Source organism: Tiliqua scincoides, chromosome 4, assembly GCF_035046505.1.
Source record: "Tiliqua scincoides isolate rTilSci1 chromosome 4, rTilSci1.hap2, whole genome shotgun sequence".
NCBI classification, from domain to species: domain Eukaryota; kingdom Metazoa; phylum Chordata; class Lepidosauria; order Squamata; family Scincidae; genus Tiliqua; species Tiliqua scincoides.
In genome coordinates this window covers 83463187-83477978 of record NC_089824.1, presented here as the reverse complement: position 1 = coordinate 83477978, position 14792 = coordinate 83463187, and the positions used below count along the sequence as shown (strand labels likewise).

Below are 14792 nucleotides of genomic sequence, written 5' to 3'. Positions count from 1 at the left end.
ACTTGTCTCCCCCCCCCTTCTGAATTTACAGTATCTGCATGATGGAATTGGAAAACACTTCCTGCTCCTCTACATCATGCTTGGTTAAGAGTATGAAGCAGAGTTTAAATAGTTTTAGTAAAGCACATTTTTGTTAAGCCAAACACACTCTTTGAGGGTGAACATGAAAACTGTGTGTCACTTGATGCATGACATAAAGGAGTAATTACAGTTCAATTTTTTTTTAACCCATCTTTGCCCAGCTCACAGGCGTACACATTTGGTCCCTGTTGTGTACATGCAACATTGGGCAGAATGACTTTTAAACTGAGGTGCTGGAACTGAATCCCTGGTTTTAAAGTCCTGAAAGTGTTAATACCTGGTTGCCAGAACAATACTTAGGCAGGCCCTAAGAAAGAAAGGCACTCTGCACATGCTCAGAGGTATTTCAGCAGCCAGCTTACAATGTCGTGTGGCTCAGAAGTCAGTCTGGCTACTGAAAAACAGATTCCTAGGGCTCAGCCCTGGCACAAACTCAGTTCAGTTCGAGATCATGTGTGCGTTGCGACTCTCATGGGAAGGGAAGGTCAATGTGGCCGGCACAGCAGCCTCAGAGTGCCACCCAGGGTGCCTGGATGTCATAACCGTCGTAGAAGACAAGGCATCCCAAAATGTAGGATATTCAAGAAAAATGTAGGACATGACAAAATAAGCTATAAACACTCATATACTGATTTCCTGTGGTTAATTTAAACACTAGATCAGTGTTTCTCAAACTGTGGGTCGGGACCCAATTTCAGGTGGGTCCCCATTCATTTCAATATTTCATTTTTAATAAATGAGACTTGATGCTACCATCTGGGGAAATGCCACAACTCTGTACTTTTAACAAGTTGTGTATATGCTGTTATCCTGTTAGGTAAGTGTGGGTCGGATTGCAGCCTAGGGGCCCAATCCTATCAAACTTTCCAGTGCTGGTGCAGCTGCAATGCAGCCCCAAGGCAAGGAAACAAAAGTTCCCTTACCTTGTGGAGGCCTCCGTAACTACCTGCCCATCACAGGTTGCAATACACACCCCATTGGCATGGCTACAGCAAGGCTGGAAGGTTGGATAGGATGTGGCCCTAAGATGGTTAAATTTTTTTCCTGCTTGATGATGTCACTTCCGGTGGGTCCTCATTCTAAAAAGTGGGTCCCAATGCTAAAAGTTGGAGAACCACCACACTTAGTTTTCAGTGGAATAATATTCCATCTACTTATTGATTCCAAGAAGACTGCTCACAGGGGACATGTCCGGGGAAGGGGGCGCCTGGGGCCACCACTCACCTTGCCGCAGCCAGGCGGCCCCCAGAGAATGAGGGAGGGGATTTCGTGGGCTTCCAGCAGGGAGCGCAGGAGGGTCTGTTCTCCCAGCACCTGGTTCTGCCCCACGTAGTCCCGCAGGGTGTTGGGGCGCAGCTTGTCGGCCAGGGGCTTCCCTTCCAGCTTCTGGGCCAGGCTCCCTCCGCTCAGCTCGGGCACTGAGCCCTCCCCGCCCGGCTGCTGCCTGCCTTCCCCCGCCTCGCCCCGGCTCAGAGGCTTGCCAGCTCCGGCCTGGGGGAAGAGGGCGAGGCTGCTCCCCGGCTCTTCCGCGCCCCGGCAGAGGCGCATCTTCTTGCCGCGGGGCTGCTGCGCGTCCTCCTCGGGGCAGCTCGGGGCGGCTTTCTCCTCTCCTCCTTCCCGCTCCTGCAAACACCTGTCCAGGTGGGAGTTGATGCGAGCAGCCGGCAGCTCCCGGGAGCACACCGGGCAGCTGACTAGAGGCTCGGCCCCCTCCATGTCCCTCCGGCCGGGGGAGAAACCTGCCCACCAGAGCGCGCCGGCTGCAGGAGCACCCCGCCGACGCTTCCCGCCCAAAAGCCCCTGCAGGCGGGCAAGATCCCCGCAGCGCGCCCGAGCGGGAAGGGAACACCGCCTTCTTCTCCGGGCGCCTGCACCGACAGCGGCCTTTCGGGAGCTGTAGTCCCGCGCCCTGCTGGGACACGTGTCAGCAAACATCCGCTACGGGTGACTTTTGCGCCAGGCTCCTGCTGTGGAGCTGGGAAACTCCCAGCCCAAGCCTGTGCATGTCTACTCAGAAGTAAGTCCCATTAGAGTCAGTGGGGCTTACTCCCAGGAAAGTATGGATAGGATTGGGCTGCTGCAATCCTCTACACCGGGGTGGGGAAAGTTTCAGCTTCAGGGATCCTGGAACAATAGTGTAGGAGAGAGAATTTCCTCTGTGAGATGGCAAGCTGCACCTGTTGAAATTTATTTACATTTTATTTACAGTTACAACATACAAATTTGAAAGAATAACAACTAAGGGCACAATCCTAACCAGGTCTACTCCAAAGTAAGTTCTATTGTGTTCAGTGGAACTTACTCCCAGGAAAGTGAGGTTAAGAGTGCAGCCTATGTAAATTACAAACATTTTGCTAATACAATTTATACAGGAATAAATGGGATACAATTTATGGAAATGGGTGCCAAGGGGCATGCAAGTGAACAAAGATTGGGAACCCCTGCTATACGAGTTTACAAAGAAGTAAGTTCCACTATGTTCCATGGAGCTTACTTCCAGGAAAGTGTGCATAGGATTGCAACCACAGATGAAAATAGGGATACTTGTGCGTAAGTTTGTAACAACAACACCCCAGTGCTCACTGCTCAGCCTAAGTTTCGATTATTACAAAATACTAAAGGATTTTCTCTGTCTGCTGTGCGTTTAACTGACCTTAACATTTGATTACTTAAGAGGATGGCTGCAGTTATGGAATAGCTGTAACTCTGCCTAGTGCATTTTTCAATGTGTATTCTTGGCAGAGGGGAAGGAAGCGAAGCCTTGAACTGGCACCACCCTGTTTCTTGCTCATTTTTTTAAATGCTAGAGCAGGAGTGCTCAACCTCTTGATATCCAGAATGCAACTTTAGCCTCAGGCTGATTCTGATCCCAATCCTACCCAAATTTCTAGCACTGATGCAGTTGTGTAAAGGGGGTATGAGCTGCATCCTGTGGGGGGGGGGGGCAAGGAGACCTCCTCATTTGTTTGTTCCCTTACCTCTGGGCTGCATTGGCACTGGAAAGTTGGATAGGATTGGGCCATTTGGTGTCCACTTTCAGGGCTGGTGCAAGACTTCCTGGCACCTGAGGCAGCATGTCAAATGCTGCCCCTTTACCTGGTAATGTGCCAGTCCCTCTTCCTCCCACACACTGAATTGGAAAAGGAAGGAACCAACAGAATGGAGTGGAGGAGAAAGTGCAGAGAAGACAGTAGTGGGGTATTTAGCCCACCACTGTTCCCCCCCCCCTTTGCCAATCCAGAGAGGAGCAGTTGAGGTGAGCAGGGAGATGGAGGTGAGCATTCCATCCAATTTACTGCCTCTGTTGACCTCATGGATGGGATGGTCCAGTGCACTTTTATGTATGTATATACACTGTATGTGTCGCCCTCCCCTTCTCTACATCCCATCTTTCTTTCTTCTCTCTCTTCTTACTCCCAGGAAAGTGTGGATAAGGTGGCAGCCTGAGAGCCTGATCCTATGCATGTCTACTCAGAAGTAAGTCCCATTAGAGTCAATGGGGCTTACTCCCAGGAAAGTATGGATAGGATTGGGCTGCTGCAATCCTCTACACAGGGGTGGGCAAAGTTTCAGCTTTAGGGATCCTGGACCTTGAACAATAGTGTAGGTCAGTTGGCATTCTTGTGTTTACCCACTGTTCCTGTTTACTTTGCAAGAAAAAAAATGCATTTATCCATTTGTGTATTATGTGTTTATTTGCCCAAACATACAAAAATTGTTAGTCCTGCAGGTTTGTTAAAGCCACAATATGGAAATACCTTTATTGGGTTGTCCATAATTAAGCAAAATAAGGGGGGGAGGGGATGGTGGTGGTGGGAGAGGAGAAAAATCTAGCCTGGATGGAAATTAAGCCCAAAGGACCTATGTTCCATCTTAAGACTATTACAACTACAGCATGGCCAGGATTTTCTACTTCGCTACTGTTTTAGGTCATTTGGCAATATCCAGCCTAACCTGAAAGCTTGTTCCTTACTGTGGACCATTCTAGTTGGCCTTAAAAACCTATTACCCTACTGTGGCTTTTGGACTTATTTTTTTCTGATGTGACTATACCATGTACAGTTGTGGTGCTATGGGGAAAAAATTAGTATTGTTATGATTATATTTATTATTATTACAATAATATTGTTACAGGATTAGGATTTACATTAGTTCCAGGAAGAAATTTTTATATCTTAGATTTTTCTTCCTCTTTTTAAATTTTATCTGATCCTAAGCAAATTAGAGCCAAACCACACATGTTATTAAACATATCGTTGGCATAAATTATAACAGAGCCCCTGCCAGCTAGGTCCATGATGGGGAAGGCAATGAGCTTTAACCCTATCTCTGCTGCAGATCAAATCCAGCCTCCATGTGTGCTAGTTGCTAAGAAAAAAAGGCCTCCTGAAGTCTGAAAAGATGTAGAAGAACCACCAGCAAACAGTCACTAGAAATATGTTCTGCTGGGATGATAGGGACAATTGCTTCCCTCCACCCCTCCTAAACATAACAGGAACATTTTAAAAAGTGCCTCTTTGCCCAGTTATCAATGATTATGGTTGGTTGGCAACATTCAGTCTTGAAAGACTATGGTATAAGCTTACAGCACCCAGTATTCTCAGGCGGTTTCCCATCCAAGTACCAACCAGGCCTAACTCTGCTTAGCCTCCAAGATCGGATGAGATTGAGCATGTGCAGGGTAACAGATGGTTGGCAACCTTCAGTCTCAAAAGACTATGGTATAAGCCTACAGCACCCAATATTCCCAGGCAGTCTCCCATCCAAGTACTTACCAGGCCTGACCCTGCTTAGCTTCCATGATCAGACGAGATTGGGCATGTGCAGGGTAACAATTGCTATCAATAATTATATGCACCCTGTATTGTATAGCAGCCTTCTTGTAGCAGCCTTCTTCCCCTGCTTGTAGGCTTCCTAGAGGCAGCTGGTGGGTCACTGTGGGAAACAAAATGCTGAACTTGGTGAACCTTTGGCCTGATCCACCAAGGCTTTTCTTATGTTCTTATACACCAGGGGTGTCCAAACATTTTGGCAGGAGGGCCACATCATCTCTCTGTGGCAGGAGGGCCACATCATCTCTCTGACACTGTATCAGGTCGGGGCCTGGGGCTGACACTGGGGCTGGGGGGAAAAAAGAATTAATTTACATTTAAAATTTTTCCCCCCCAACAAATCTCTGTTTATTTATTTATTTAACTATAATAAACATAAAATAGAAAAACAAATACATACATAAACAAAATTCTAATAAAGCAGCACGAGCAAAGCCAAAACATTCCCATACTTATAATCCAAATACATACAGTCCAAACATTAACAAATATTAATCTATACCACTAATACTTCAAAATCAATCTTCAAATCCAAAATACCTCAAATCCCCATCCTCTCTCTGATTCAAAAAATCAATAACTGGACTCCAATTCTTCAAAAAGTTTTCTGTTGAATTCTCCCTAAGCAAAATTGTTAATTTATCCATCTCCGCATAATCCATAAGTCTTATTCACCATTCCTCCACTGAAGGTATATTCATAGTCTTCCAATTTTGAGCATAAAGTATTCTGGCAGCGCTTATCATATACAAAATAAAACTTCATTTTTTCTTTCCGCATACTCATCTGTCATACCTAATAAAAATACTTCTGACTTCAATTGTATATTTGTTTTAAAGATCAACTGTATCTGTGCGTGAATTTGTGACCAATATTTTTTAACTTTTGAACACGTCCACCACATGTGGTAAAATGTTCCCTCTTGTTTCTTACATTTCCAACAACTATTGGACATAGTTTCATACATTTTGGCTAATTTACTTGGTGTCACATACCAACGATAAATCATCTTATATATATTTTCCTTAATGTTAACATTCAAAGTAAATTCTGTCTGTTTTATCCATAATTTCTCCCATCTGTCCATTGATAGTTCATAGCCCACATTTTTTGCCCACTGGATGATGCATTCCTTAACCTGTTCATCTTCTGTTTCAAACTTCAAAAGCAATTTATATATTTTAGATATTACCTGCTCATCTGATCTTAATTGTTTCTCCAATATTGTCTCTCCCTCTTCAAAACCATATAATTTTTTATCAATTTTAAATCTTTCTAATAATTGTAAATACATAAACCATTGGCAGTCAAAACCCTCTACAATCAATTCCTCTCTAGACTTCAAAATACATTGACCTTGATTACATTTCAATAAGTTCTTATACAATAACCATTTATCTCCTGGTACAGTTCCCAAACCAAAATGTGCTTCTTGTGGTGAAGCTAAGAGTGGAATTTTGTTGTAAAACCTTTTCTTATAACGATTCCAAATTTACATTTAAAATTTGAGTAAATTTACATACATGTATATATTAAGATGGAACTTAGATGAATAAATGAAGGTCTTGCTCAAGGCCTATAGCTCAAGGCTTATAAAAGGCCTGGCACAAAGCAAGGCCAGCCTTTTCTTCATTGCCACTGCTACATCACAGACGTGAAACATCAAGTAGTGGACGAAGCCCTTGTCCCACAGCCCAGGTGAAAGGTTGAACAGTCATTCTCACACTGAGAGCAGTTGCGTCAGGCCAGCACGGGCTTCAGCAAGTCTCTGGAGGGCCAGAGGCTCATTGGAGACTGGGGGCTCCCCACGGGCTAGATTGGGAGCCCCTGAGGGTCACAAGTGGCCCCCAGGCCAGGGTTTGGGCACCCCTGTTATACACCTTTACTTATTTTCCTTTCTTCTTTTCTTATGTTCTTATACACCTTTACAGCAATATTGTATTGCTGTTAATTTGTGACTTTTTTGAATTACTAAATTCACTCTCTTATCAGTATTTTCTGTGTTTCTGTCTGTTTCCTTTTGTTGCAGTCAACAAAGAGACGGAATCAGGAGTCAGTCCTGCTCATTGATTTATGCAACCATGATGGGGAAGCATCAGGACAGCCACGTAATAGAGTATCACACAAAGTTCTATAAGCTTAATCGGCTCGATGAAATCAATACACGTTACTACAACAGCAGGCAGAACAGGATGGCTTTCTTCCATGGTTTAGAAACAGTGGAAACTTTCAGCAGGGATGAAGAGGTATGTGTGAGTTTAAGTAGTAGTATCTTATTTCTTTATTTCTCTCCCACTACATTATTGCTCTCCACACCCACTTTATAAAGTACTGTAATGCTGAGCTGCTGCTATGCCATAGGATGTTCTCAAATATTTTAACATATTAAGAAAATAAAACTGAAACATAATAAGATGATCAAGCGATCATGTAGAAGGCTATCCCTTTCAGACATAAAAAGCATGATGGCTGAAAGCATAGGAACAGGCCAAGATAGGGGAGAGGAGAATGACAGCCAATGGTGTCCAGCTGCCTGTATAAGAATTAGCAGAGGAGAGAATCAAAAGGGGATCTTGGACTTTGGGATACCCTGTAATGTCTGCTCAGTTTCTGTCTTTTAATACAGAACTGGCAACCTGATGACTGCAGTTTTAAAATCATCAAAACTGCTTCTAAGCATGTGGCTTCTAGACTGTTTCATCTTTTAATTTTAAAAAAGAAAAGTCATCTGATTATCCTGAATCGGATCTAGAAGTGAACCGCATGACATTCACAATGAGAAAGTACAGAGTGTCCCTCTCACCTGTTCTTGTCTTTTCTGATCCCAATCAGGGATTTGAATCCTGTCCACATTTATAGTCAAGTTATGGTAAAGTACCATATGGTACCACACTTATGGTACAGTTGGCATTCATTTTTGGCCACTGTAGCCCAATAGAAATGGAGATGATTGGGCAAATGTTCGGGCTACATATCAGACTGTTTTAAAGGGCAAAGGAAGGGCTTTATAAAGTTTAACTATTTGGTAAGGATAACTTTCAGAAATTAATGGTGCTAAAGAAGCTGGTATAACTTTCCTTCAGGTGGTGCTCTTCTCCATGTTAGAATTTTTGAAAGCACAAAAAGCACATTCTGGGAGAAAGAAGAGAAAACACCATGGAATCTTGCTAACATGCCGTTTCTTGTTGCAGTTAAAGGGAGTAATGTAGGAGCAGTGTACAATGCACTTCATTGAAAGCCTGCGATGCTTGTCAGTTTTGAAATAAGTCTCATAAAAACCTGCATGGTTTATCCAAGTTGGATCATGGCGCTGATTGCCAGATTTCAAATGATCCTTCCTGCATCTCATATGTTTTTGTCCCCTCTGTAGGTTCACATTCAGATCAGATCTTTCATATTGCTTCTGCTGGGGGGGGGGAATCTTTCAGGAGATACAGTCTCCTGAGTGGAAAAGGTTATAGGAATTGTTCCATGTTTCATTTTTGTCACCTGAATTGTCTCTGCCTCCGCTGCACAAAATCCAACATTCAGACTAGTTCGTGAAAGGTTTGTTTTTGAGTCAGCTCAGCACTCACGTGGTTTCTCAGAGAATTCATGGAAATTCTCTCATCTGGTTCTTAACCCATTTTTTCCTGGCCCACAGGTGTTCACCTTGATCCAAATTGCATATATGCAACATTGGGCACAAATGGCTTAACCTGGCTCTTACTATTGGCCTGCTGATAATGCCATGTGCACGGACCTTGTCATTCTGCCATCTGGAAACTTTAGTTCCCAGCAGTGGTTGCACTGGAGAGTCATCTAAAATTTTATCCAGCCAGCCAGTCATTCAGTTTATATCCTGCCTTCTCTCCAAATGCACCCAAAGCAGCCATAGCAAAAAAATTGTCATGAAACTGGAAGTGACCTTTTTACACTTTTTACAGCAGTTTACAGGCGTGGGAAGCCCTGCAGCGGAGACTGCAGGCTCCCCAGATCCTCCAGAGGGCCAGCGCTGCCACAGATAAGTTAAAAAAAACAACACACAACACTTTGTCCCCAGTAGTGATGTGACTGTGGAGCTCACGTCACTGCTCCACCCTGTCTTACAGTGGTTCCCAGATTCCCAGAGAATTTGGGAACCACTGCTTTAGAGGGAATATAGACAGCAACTACATTAAGTCTTTGCAGGAAACAATCAAGATAAGTGATTAAGGACCCAATCCTATCCAACTTTCCAGTGCCGATGCAGCCATGCCAATGGGGCATGCACTGTATCCTGTGGTGGTGGTGGGGGGGCAGTCATGGAGACCTCCTCAATGTAAAGGAATGTTTTTTTCTCTTACCTTGGAGTTGCACTGTAGTTGCATTAACGCTGGAAAGTTGGATAGGATTGGGCCCTCAGAAAGAGAAGTTACCAAATAAAAGGCTGCTTGGTCATGCAGTTCATAGCAACAATTGTCAGTTTCTTTGAGAATAAGGGGTTAGGTTACATTTAGCAAACTTCTGCACCTCCAAAATACATTTTATAGCTTCACAGTGATTAAAAAGAGTTTCAATGAGAATTTCAATTAGAGTCAGGTGTAGTTTTTGTGTGCACCTTCAACACTGACCACACATTTGCAGAATCTTATTTTTCATTCTGAGCTGGAGAAGAACTTGCCAGAAAAATGGTGCTCAATTTATAATACAGCCGAGCTGGACAAATTTCTATTCCAGAATTACTGACTACTTGTGAAATTTGGCAGCACCACTAATTCAAAGTGAAATTTGGTGCTCTTTCGCCATATTCTTCTCCATTCTATTGCCTTTGAGATCGCTGTGTTCTGTATAATTTAAGTGTGATTATCATGACCACCTAGTGGATAGTGTCTGTGATATTATATCATTGATGACAAAATGCCCTGAACTTGTAAGATGCTAATGCAAAATGTCTGACTGCTTGGCATTTGATTGATTGATCAGAGGGTTTTTTAAAACTCATGTTGAAACAGATTTTTAAAGATGGCTTTCTAAGTACTTGTTTAATGGTTTCACAATGACTGACATCAGGGAATGGGATGAACAATATAGCTTATCCTCTAAAAGGGAGAATCAGGCATCATTTTTTTCCTAGAGACATATTTGCAAATTGATCTACTTTTTCATTCATGTTGCTTAGTCTAAGGTAGGGGTCTCCAAACTATGGCCTGGGGGCCACGTCTGGCCTGTCACAAGATTTTATTCAGCCCACAGCAATTTTTTTTGTCAGAGCATTTACTAATGTTTTATATTTTTACTCATTATATATAATTTCTCAGTTTAAGTACGGCATTGTTTCTTTGCAATTGTCACATTTCTCTTTTGATCTGAATCAGATCATGCTGATTACCAAGGATGGGCAAGTCAGGAAAGTGTGATTTCTACAAACCTCCCACCCCCTGCTTCCCCGCCTCTTTTTCCCCAGGGCTTTTCCAGCCAAGAACCCCCTTGGGCTTCTCCTCCTTCCCTCCCTCATCCAAAGAAACAAATCAGACCATCCATCCTTTGTCCAGTAAGCACTGGTTCCTTCAGAGATGGGCAAAGAGCCCTCTGCCACCTCCCCCTCTCCACCTTGAATGCAGAAGCAAACATTAACCCATCTCTGCCTCCTGGCTGGAACCTCCCTTCTGCTCACCCCGTCTGAATAATGGCTCCACAAGGTCTTTGCGCCGCGAAAAAAGTAAGCAAGCACACCCAGACACACACAGACTCAAGTCTGCATGCATAGGAACCGAGTGCCAAGTCAGAGCCCAATTCTGTGCTTGGCGGCACAGCTCTGTGCTGCTCTGTGCCGCACAGAGCGAACGTGCTGTAAGGCACGCTTGCGAGCCTCTCCACTGGGCTTCTGCCCATACTAACCCAGCACCGGCCAGTGCTGGGCTAGCGTGGGGCAGTCGCACAGCCTCTGTGGACCACCGAGCTGCGGCATGGTAAGCAGGGGCAGGAATGGGGGCGGGGGGAGGCATTCCGGTGAGGGGGGGGCCGGCAGGGGACAGAGAGAGGCAGGAGGGAGGCGTGACGCGGAGAGGGGGGGGCAGGTTGGAGCGTGCCGTGGAGGGAGGGAGGCGGGTCTGCAGGCACTCATGGAGGGCTCTGCGCCCTACACAAGCGCCTTTACCTTATCGGTGGTAAAGTTGAGTCGCCCCATTGTGGGACTGCTTACCTTACCCGAGGGAAGGGGACGAATGTCCCCTTGTCCTGAAGCACCTCCCGCAGTAGCCCAGGGCGTGCAGGAGCCTGGGCACCCTGGGCAGCTCAGGATTGGGCTACTTGTCGCCTCAGAATTGAGTCAATTCCCAAGTCATCAGTGCAGCTGACTTAAGTGTACACGCGTCAGCAAAAAATGCTGATTTTTGCAACTCGGTTTCAAGTCACCTGACTTGAGTTCCCATCCCTGCTAATTACAAAAAGATCCAAATAAAACTTACTCATTTATTTCATTCATTCATTCGCAAAACTGATTTTTTTTGGCCTGTGAAAATGTGTAAAATATATGATGTGGCCCTCATACTGAAAGGTTTGGAGACCTCTGGTCTAAGGGCTGCTTTGCACATGGAGGCTGCTTGAAATTATCTTTGCACAGCCATTGGCCATCACAGCCATTGGCATCTTTGCATATGCTGAGCAGTTAGTGTTCATATGCTGAGCAGCAGCTTGCTATATGCATTTGTCATTATGCAGCATGCCTTTAGATAGCACCGCAAGCATTCTTGTTGACAATGCAAACAAAACTACATTCGGGTGTTCAAGTGCTTAAAGAGTCAAGTGCTTTCAAACTAGAGCAGTCGCCACACTTATTATGGCTAATCTTGTGTTAATTTTTATCGTTTAAATGAACTGAGAACTTTACCTTCATGACAGTTGTCTAGTGAATCAACTGATGTTGATTTTCATTTACAATTGGGAAACTGAGGCTGAATTATGGTATTTATCTAATAATGGACTCAGTGGGCCATTCACTGGACTGCTTTGATTTTTTTCCAAATTTGTGCTGATTTTTTAAATAATCTTCAGTATTATAGTGAAAACAACAGCTTTATCACACTTAAAACTAACAAACTTATTGTAGCATAAGCTTTTATGAACTAGACTGCAGTTCATTGGTAAGTCATTACAGTGCATTCGTATGACCTAATTGGTAAGAAGTATTTTGGGTTTGGATGATTCTACATCCAGTAATAAACATGTTTGGAGGCCACTGTGATCTATTGGATTGGAATAAGGCTTCTACATATGTTCTTTTCAGCCCCTTTTACTTGACAGCTTATATAGAAAATATCTGTTCTTGTGTTAAGACAGATCATGTGTTATTCCATGCTATATATATATTTTTACTAGCAAAATTTTCTCATGGCTACATGGGCAGAAATGGTTATGTGTGCTACTGGAAGATTTAGTGGGGCAGTGACAACCATGCTGGTATGGGCAGTGTGTTCATTATTTTAATACTTATTAATTTTATTTAAATTATATACTGTATAGTACTATTTAATACTGTTTTTTCACTTTAAAAGTTTTCAGAGCATTTTATAATTATTTATACAAAAAAATGATAAGAACCATGAAAAAAGATAAAGAAGATAAAATGCCGGGGCGGCAGCAGCTGACAGCATCACATGTCAGTATACATAGTGCATAAGTCTGACTCTTGAAATCAAGGGGCTGATAATGCCAGTGCTTTTGGACTGAGTAACCTCGGTCAATATTGTGACATCCACCAGATTTGGCAATTACACTTGTATTGGCAACCTTCAGTCTCGAAAGACTATGGTATCGCGCTCTGAAAGGTGGTTCTGGCACAGCGTCTAGTGTGGCTGAAAAAGCCAATCCAGGAGTGACAATCCCTTCCACACCGGAAGCAAGTGCAGTCTGTCCCTGGTCTGTCTCCCTGGCTATGGGCCTTCCTTCTTTGCCTCTTAGCCTCAGACTGTTGGCCAAGTGTCTCTTCAAACTGGGAAAGGCCATGCTGCACAGCCTGCCTCCAAGCAGGCCGCTCAGAGGCCAGGGTTTCCCACTTGTTGAGGTCCATTCCTAAGGTCTTCAGATCCCTCTTGCAGATCTGCAAAGCATTACAAAAAAAAAGAAAATCAGTCAAGCAGGAAGCTGGTAAGCTCTCTGATCTGCAAAACCAAATATATTATTTTTAAAAGCCACACCCATTATAGAAACAAATATTTGGTACCTTAAAATTCACTTCAATTTATGTGCTCAGGTGGAATATAAAGCATGCCTGTTGTTTCAGGCTTACAGTTTTGTTTTTTTAGAGAGCTGAAAAAAATGTCCTCTCCCTTTCCCTTCTCCTGTGCTCATTTCTTTTCATAGTTTGCCATTATAAGTAGAAAGTCACTGGAATAACATGAGACAAGAGAGAGATTTTAATCACCATATTCAGATTTGCCAAGCCCTGAAATTTGGACCATACACTTTTCTTCCTTTTGATGTTTGAGGCTCAAAATGTTGTACTTTGCATCTCATTCTTTCGCTCCTGGGAAGACTGAAAAGGAGCTGATTTGCAACAGGAGCTGTTAACTGCTGGGTTTGATGCTCACAGTTCTCTTGGCCCATTTGAGACACTCTAGAATGTCAGGGTGAATTATCTTCCCAGCGATGCTCTCTACATCTTATCTGTGGGCTGTAGCACCTGTTTCATGTTTGTCATTGGGCACCTTCTAGGTTCATGGGAGTTTGTGGATTGCTGTCACAGGATTGCCAGCCAGCAGTATAGATATGTTTTCTGCAGCTAGGTAGTGCTGGCTGAGCTGGGAAAAGGCCATTGAAAATGCCCAGCAAATTACTTCTAGTGATTCCAAGAAACCAAAGCCAATCTTAAACAGGTAGAAAATGGAGTTCCCTTTGAAAGGAAAAGCTGCCTTGATTGCTGGTAGCTTCTGCTGTGTAGCCTCATTCCTCTGGCACATTCTGTGGATTATACTAACCCATGGAAGAAAGAGAAAGACTGAAGCATCTAAAGATAAAAAGGTAGTAGAACTGCTTTTAAAGAATTTAATGTGGTCAGCATGATTCAGAACTTATAGAACTCATAGAACTTATAGAACTCATAGAACTTAATAGCCTAGAATTCTAGACCAAATTCCTCTTGTTACTTCTCTTTGTCAATTGTTGCATCAAGAGAATCCTAAATTTTTACTGTGATAAAAGTAACAGTTAGGCAAGTACTAACTTTGCCTCTCCTGACAGAGGTCACTAGAGGATATATGATGATCATATATCCTCTAGTGACCTCTGTCGGGAGAGGCAAAGTTAGTACTTGCCTGTTGCTTTTATCACTATCAGCTTGGAATACTGCCTGAATCCTCCCTCACTGTGTATGCATGCTACTCTCTGATATACAGCAAGGTGTGTATGGGAAAAAGTACAAAATTCTGACATATATCACCATTCTCCCCACTCCATTTCTTCAGCAGTTCAGAGATTTCCCATGAGATCGATTCATATTAGATAGTTGCATATCATGCTGTGGCATTTAGATATGGATTTCGCAGTGAAGAATGGAAAGCTATTGTTAGTATGTAGGGATGTACAGCCATGTAATAAATAATGGTAAGAAATGTGCTTCAGTAAGAAAAATGACAAATCTAATTGGGTGGTATAATGGGTACCTGCTATGCCAGGACATTATTGTGATACTTCACCAGCAGCAGCTTCAGAAACAGAAGCTAACATAGCAGCAGCAACAGGCAAACTCACAAATTCCTGGGATCTTCACTGCCAGCTATCAGTCATTATGCTGTATAGTGACAACATTATCCATGCATTGAGACTTGAACACAGACCTTTGATCCATAAAGCAACACCCTAACCCATCTTTTAAAAGAACATTAAAAGTTTCCTTTCCGCTAACTGGAGACAGAGACAGCA

The 14792-nt window shown here is 43.4% G+C and overlaps 2 protein-coding genes across 2 annotated transcripts in view; one reads left to right on the top strand and one right to left on the bottom strand.

Annotated features, from left to right (window-relative positions):
• Positions 1 to 1969, bottom strand: part of WRNIP1 (WRN helicase interacting protein 1) — a 39143-nt gene extending 37174 nt beyond the window's left edge. Inside the window, exon 1 of the mRNA XM_066623535.1 lies at positions 1306 to 1969. Within this exon, the coding sequence (XP_066479632.1) occupies positions 1306 to 1797 (492 nt within the window). The 5' untranslated portion in view covers positions 1798 to 1969. The remainder of the gene's footprint in view (positions 1 to 1305) is intronic.
• A 51-nt stretch (positions 1970 to 2020) lies between these two features.
• MYLK4 (myosin light chain kinase family member 4) overlaps positions 2021 to 14792 on the top strand; it is a 71385-nt gene continuing 58613 nt past the window's right edge. The window contains exons 1-2 of the mRNA XM_066624462.1: positions 2021 to 2098; positions 6943 to 7159. Coding sequence (XP_066480559.1) covers positions 2085 to 2098; positions 6943 to 7159 — 231 coding nt within the window. The 5' untranslated portion in view covers positions 2021 to 2084. The remainder of the gene's footprint in view (positions 2099 to 6942; positions 7160 to 14792) is intronic.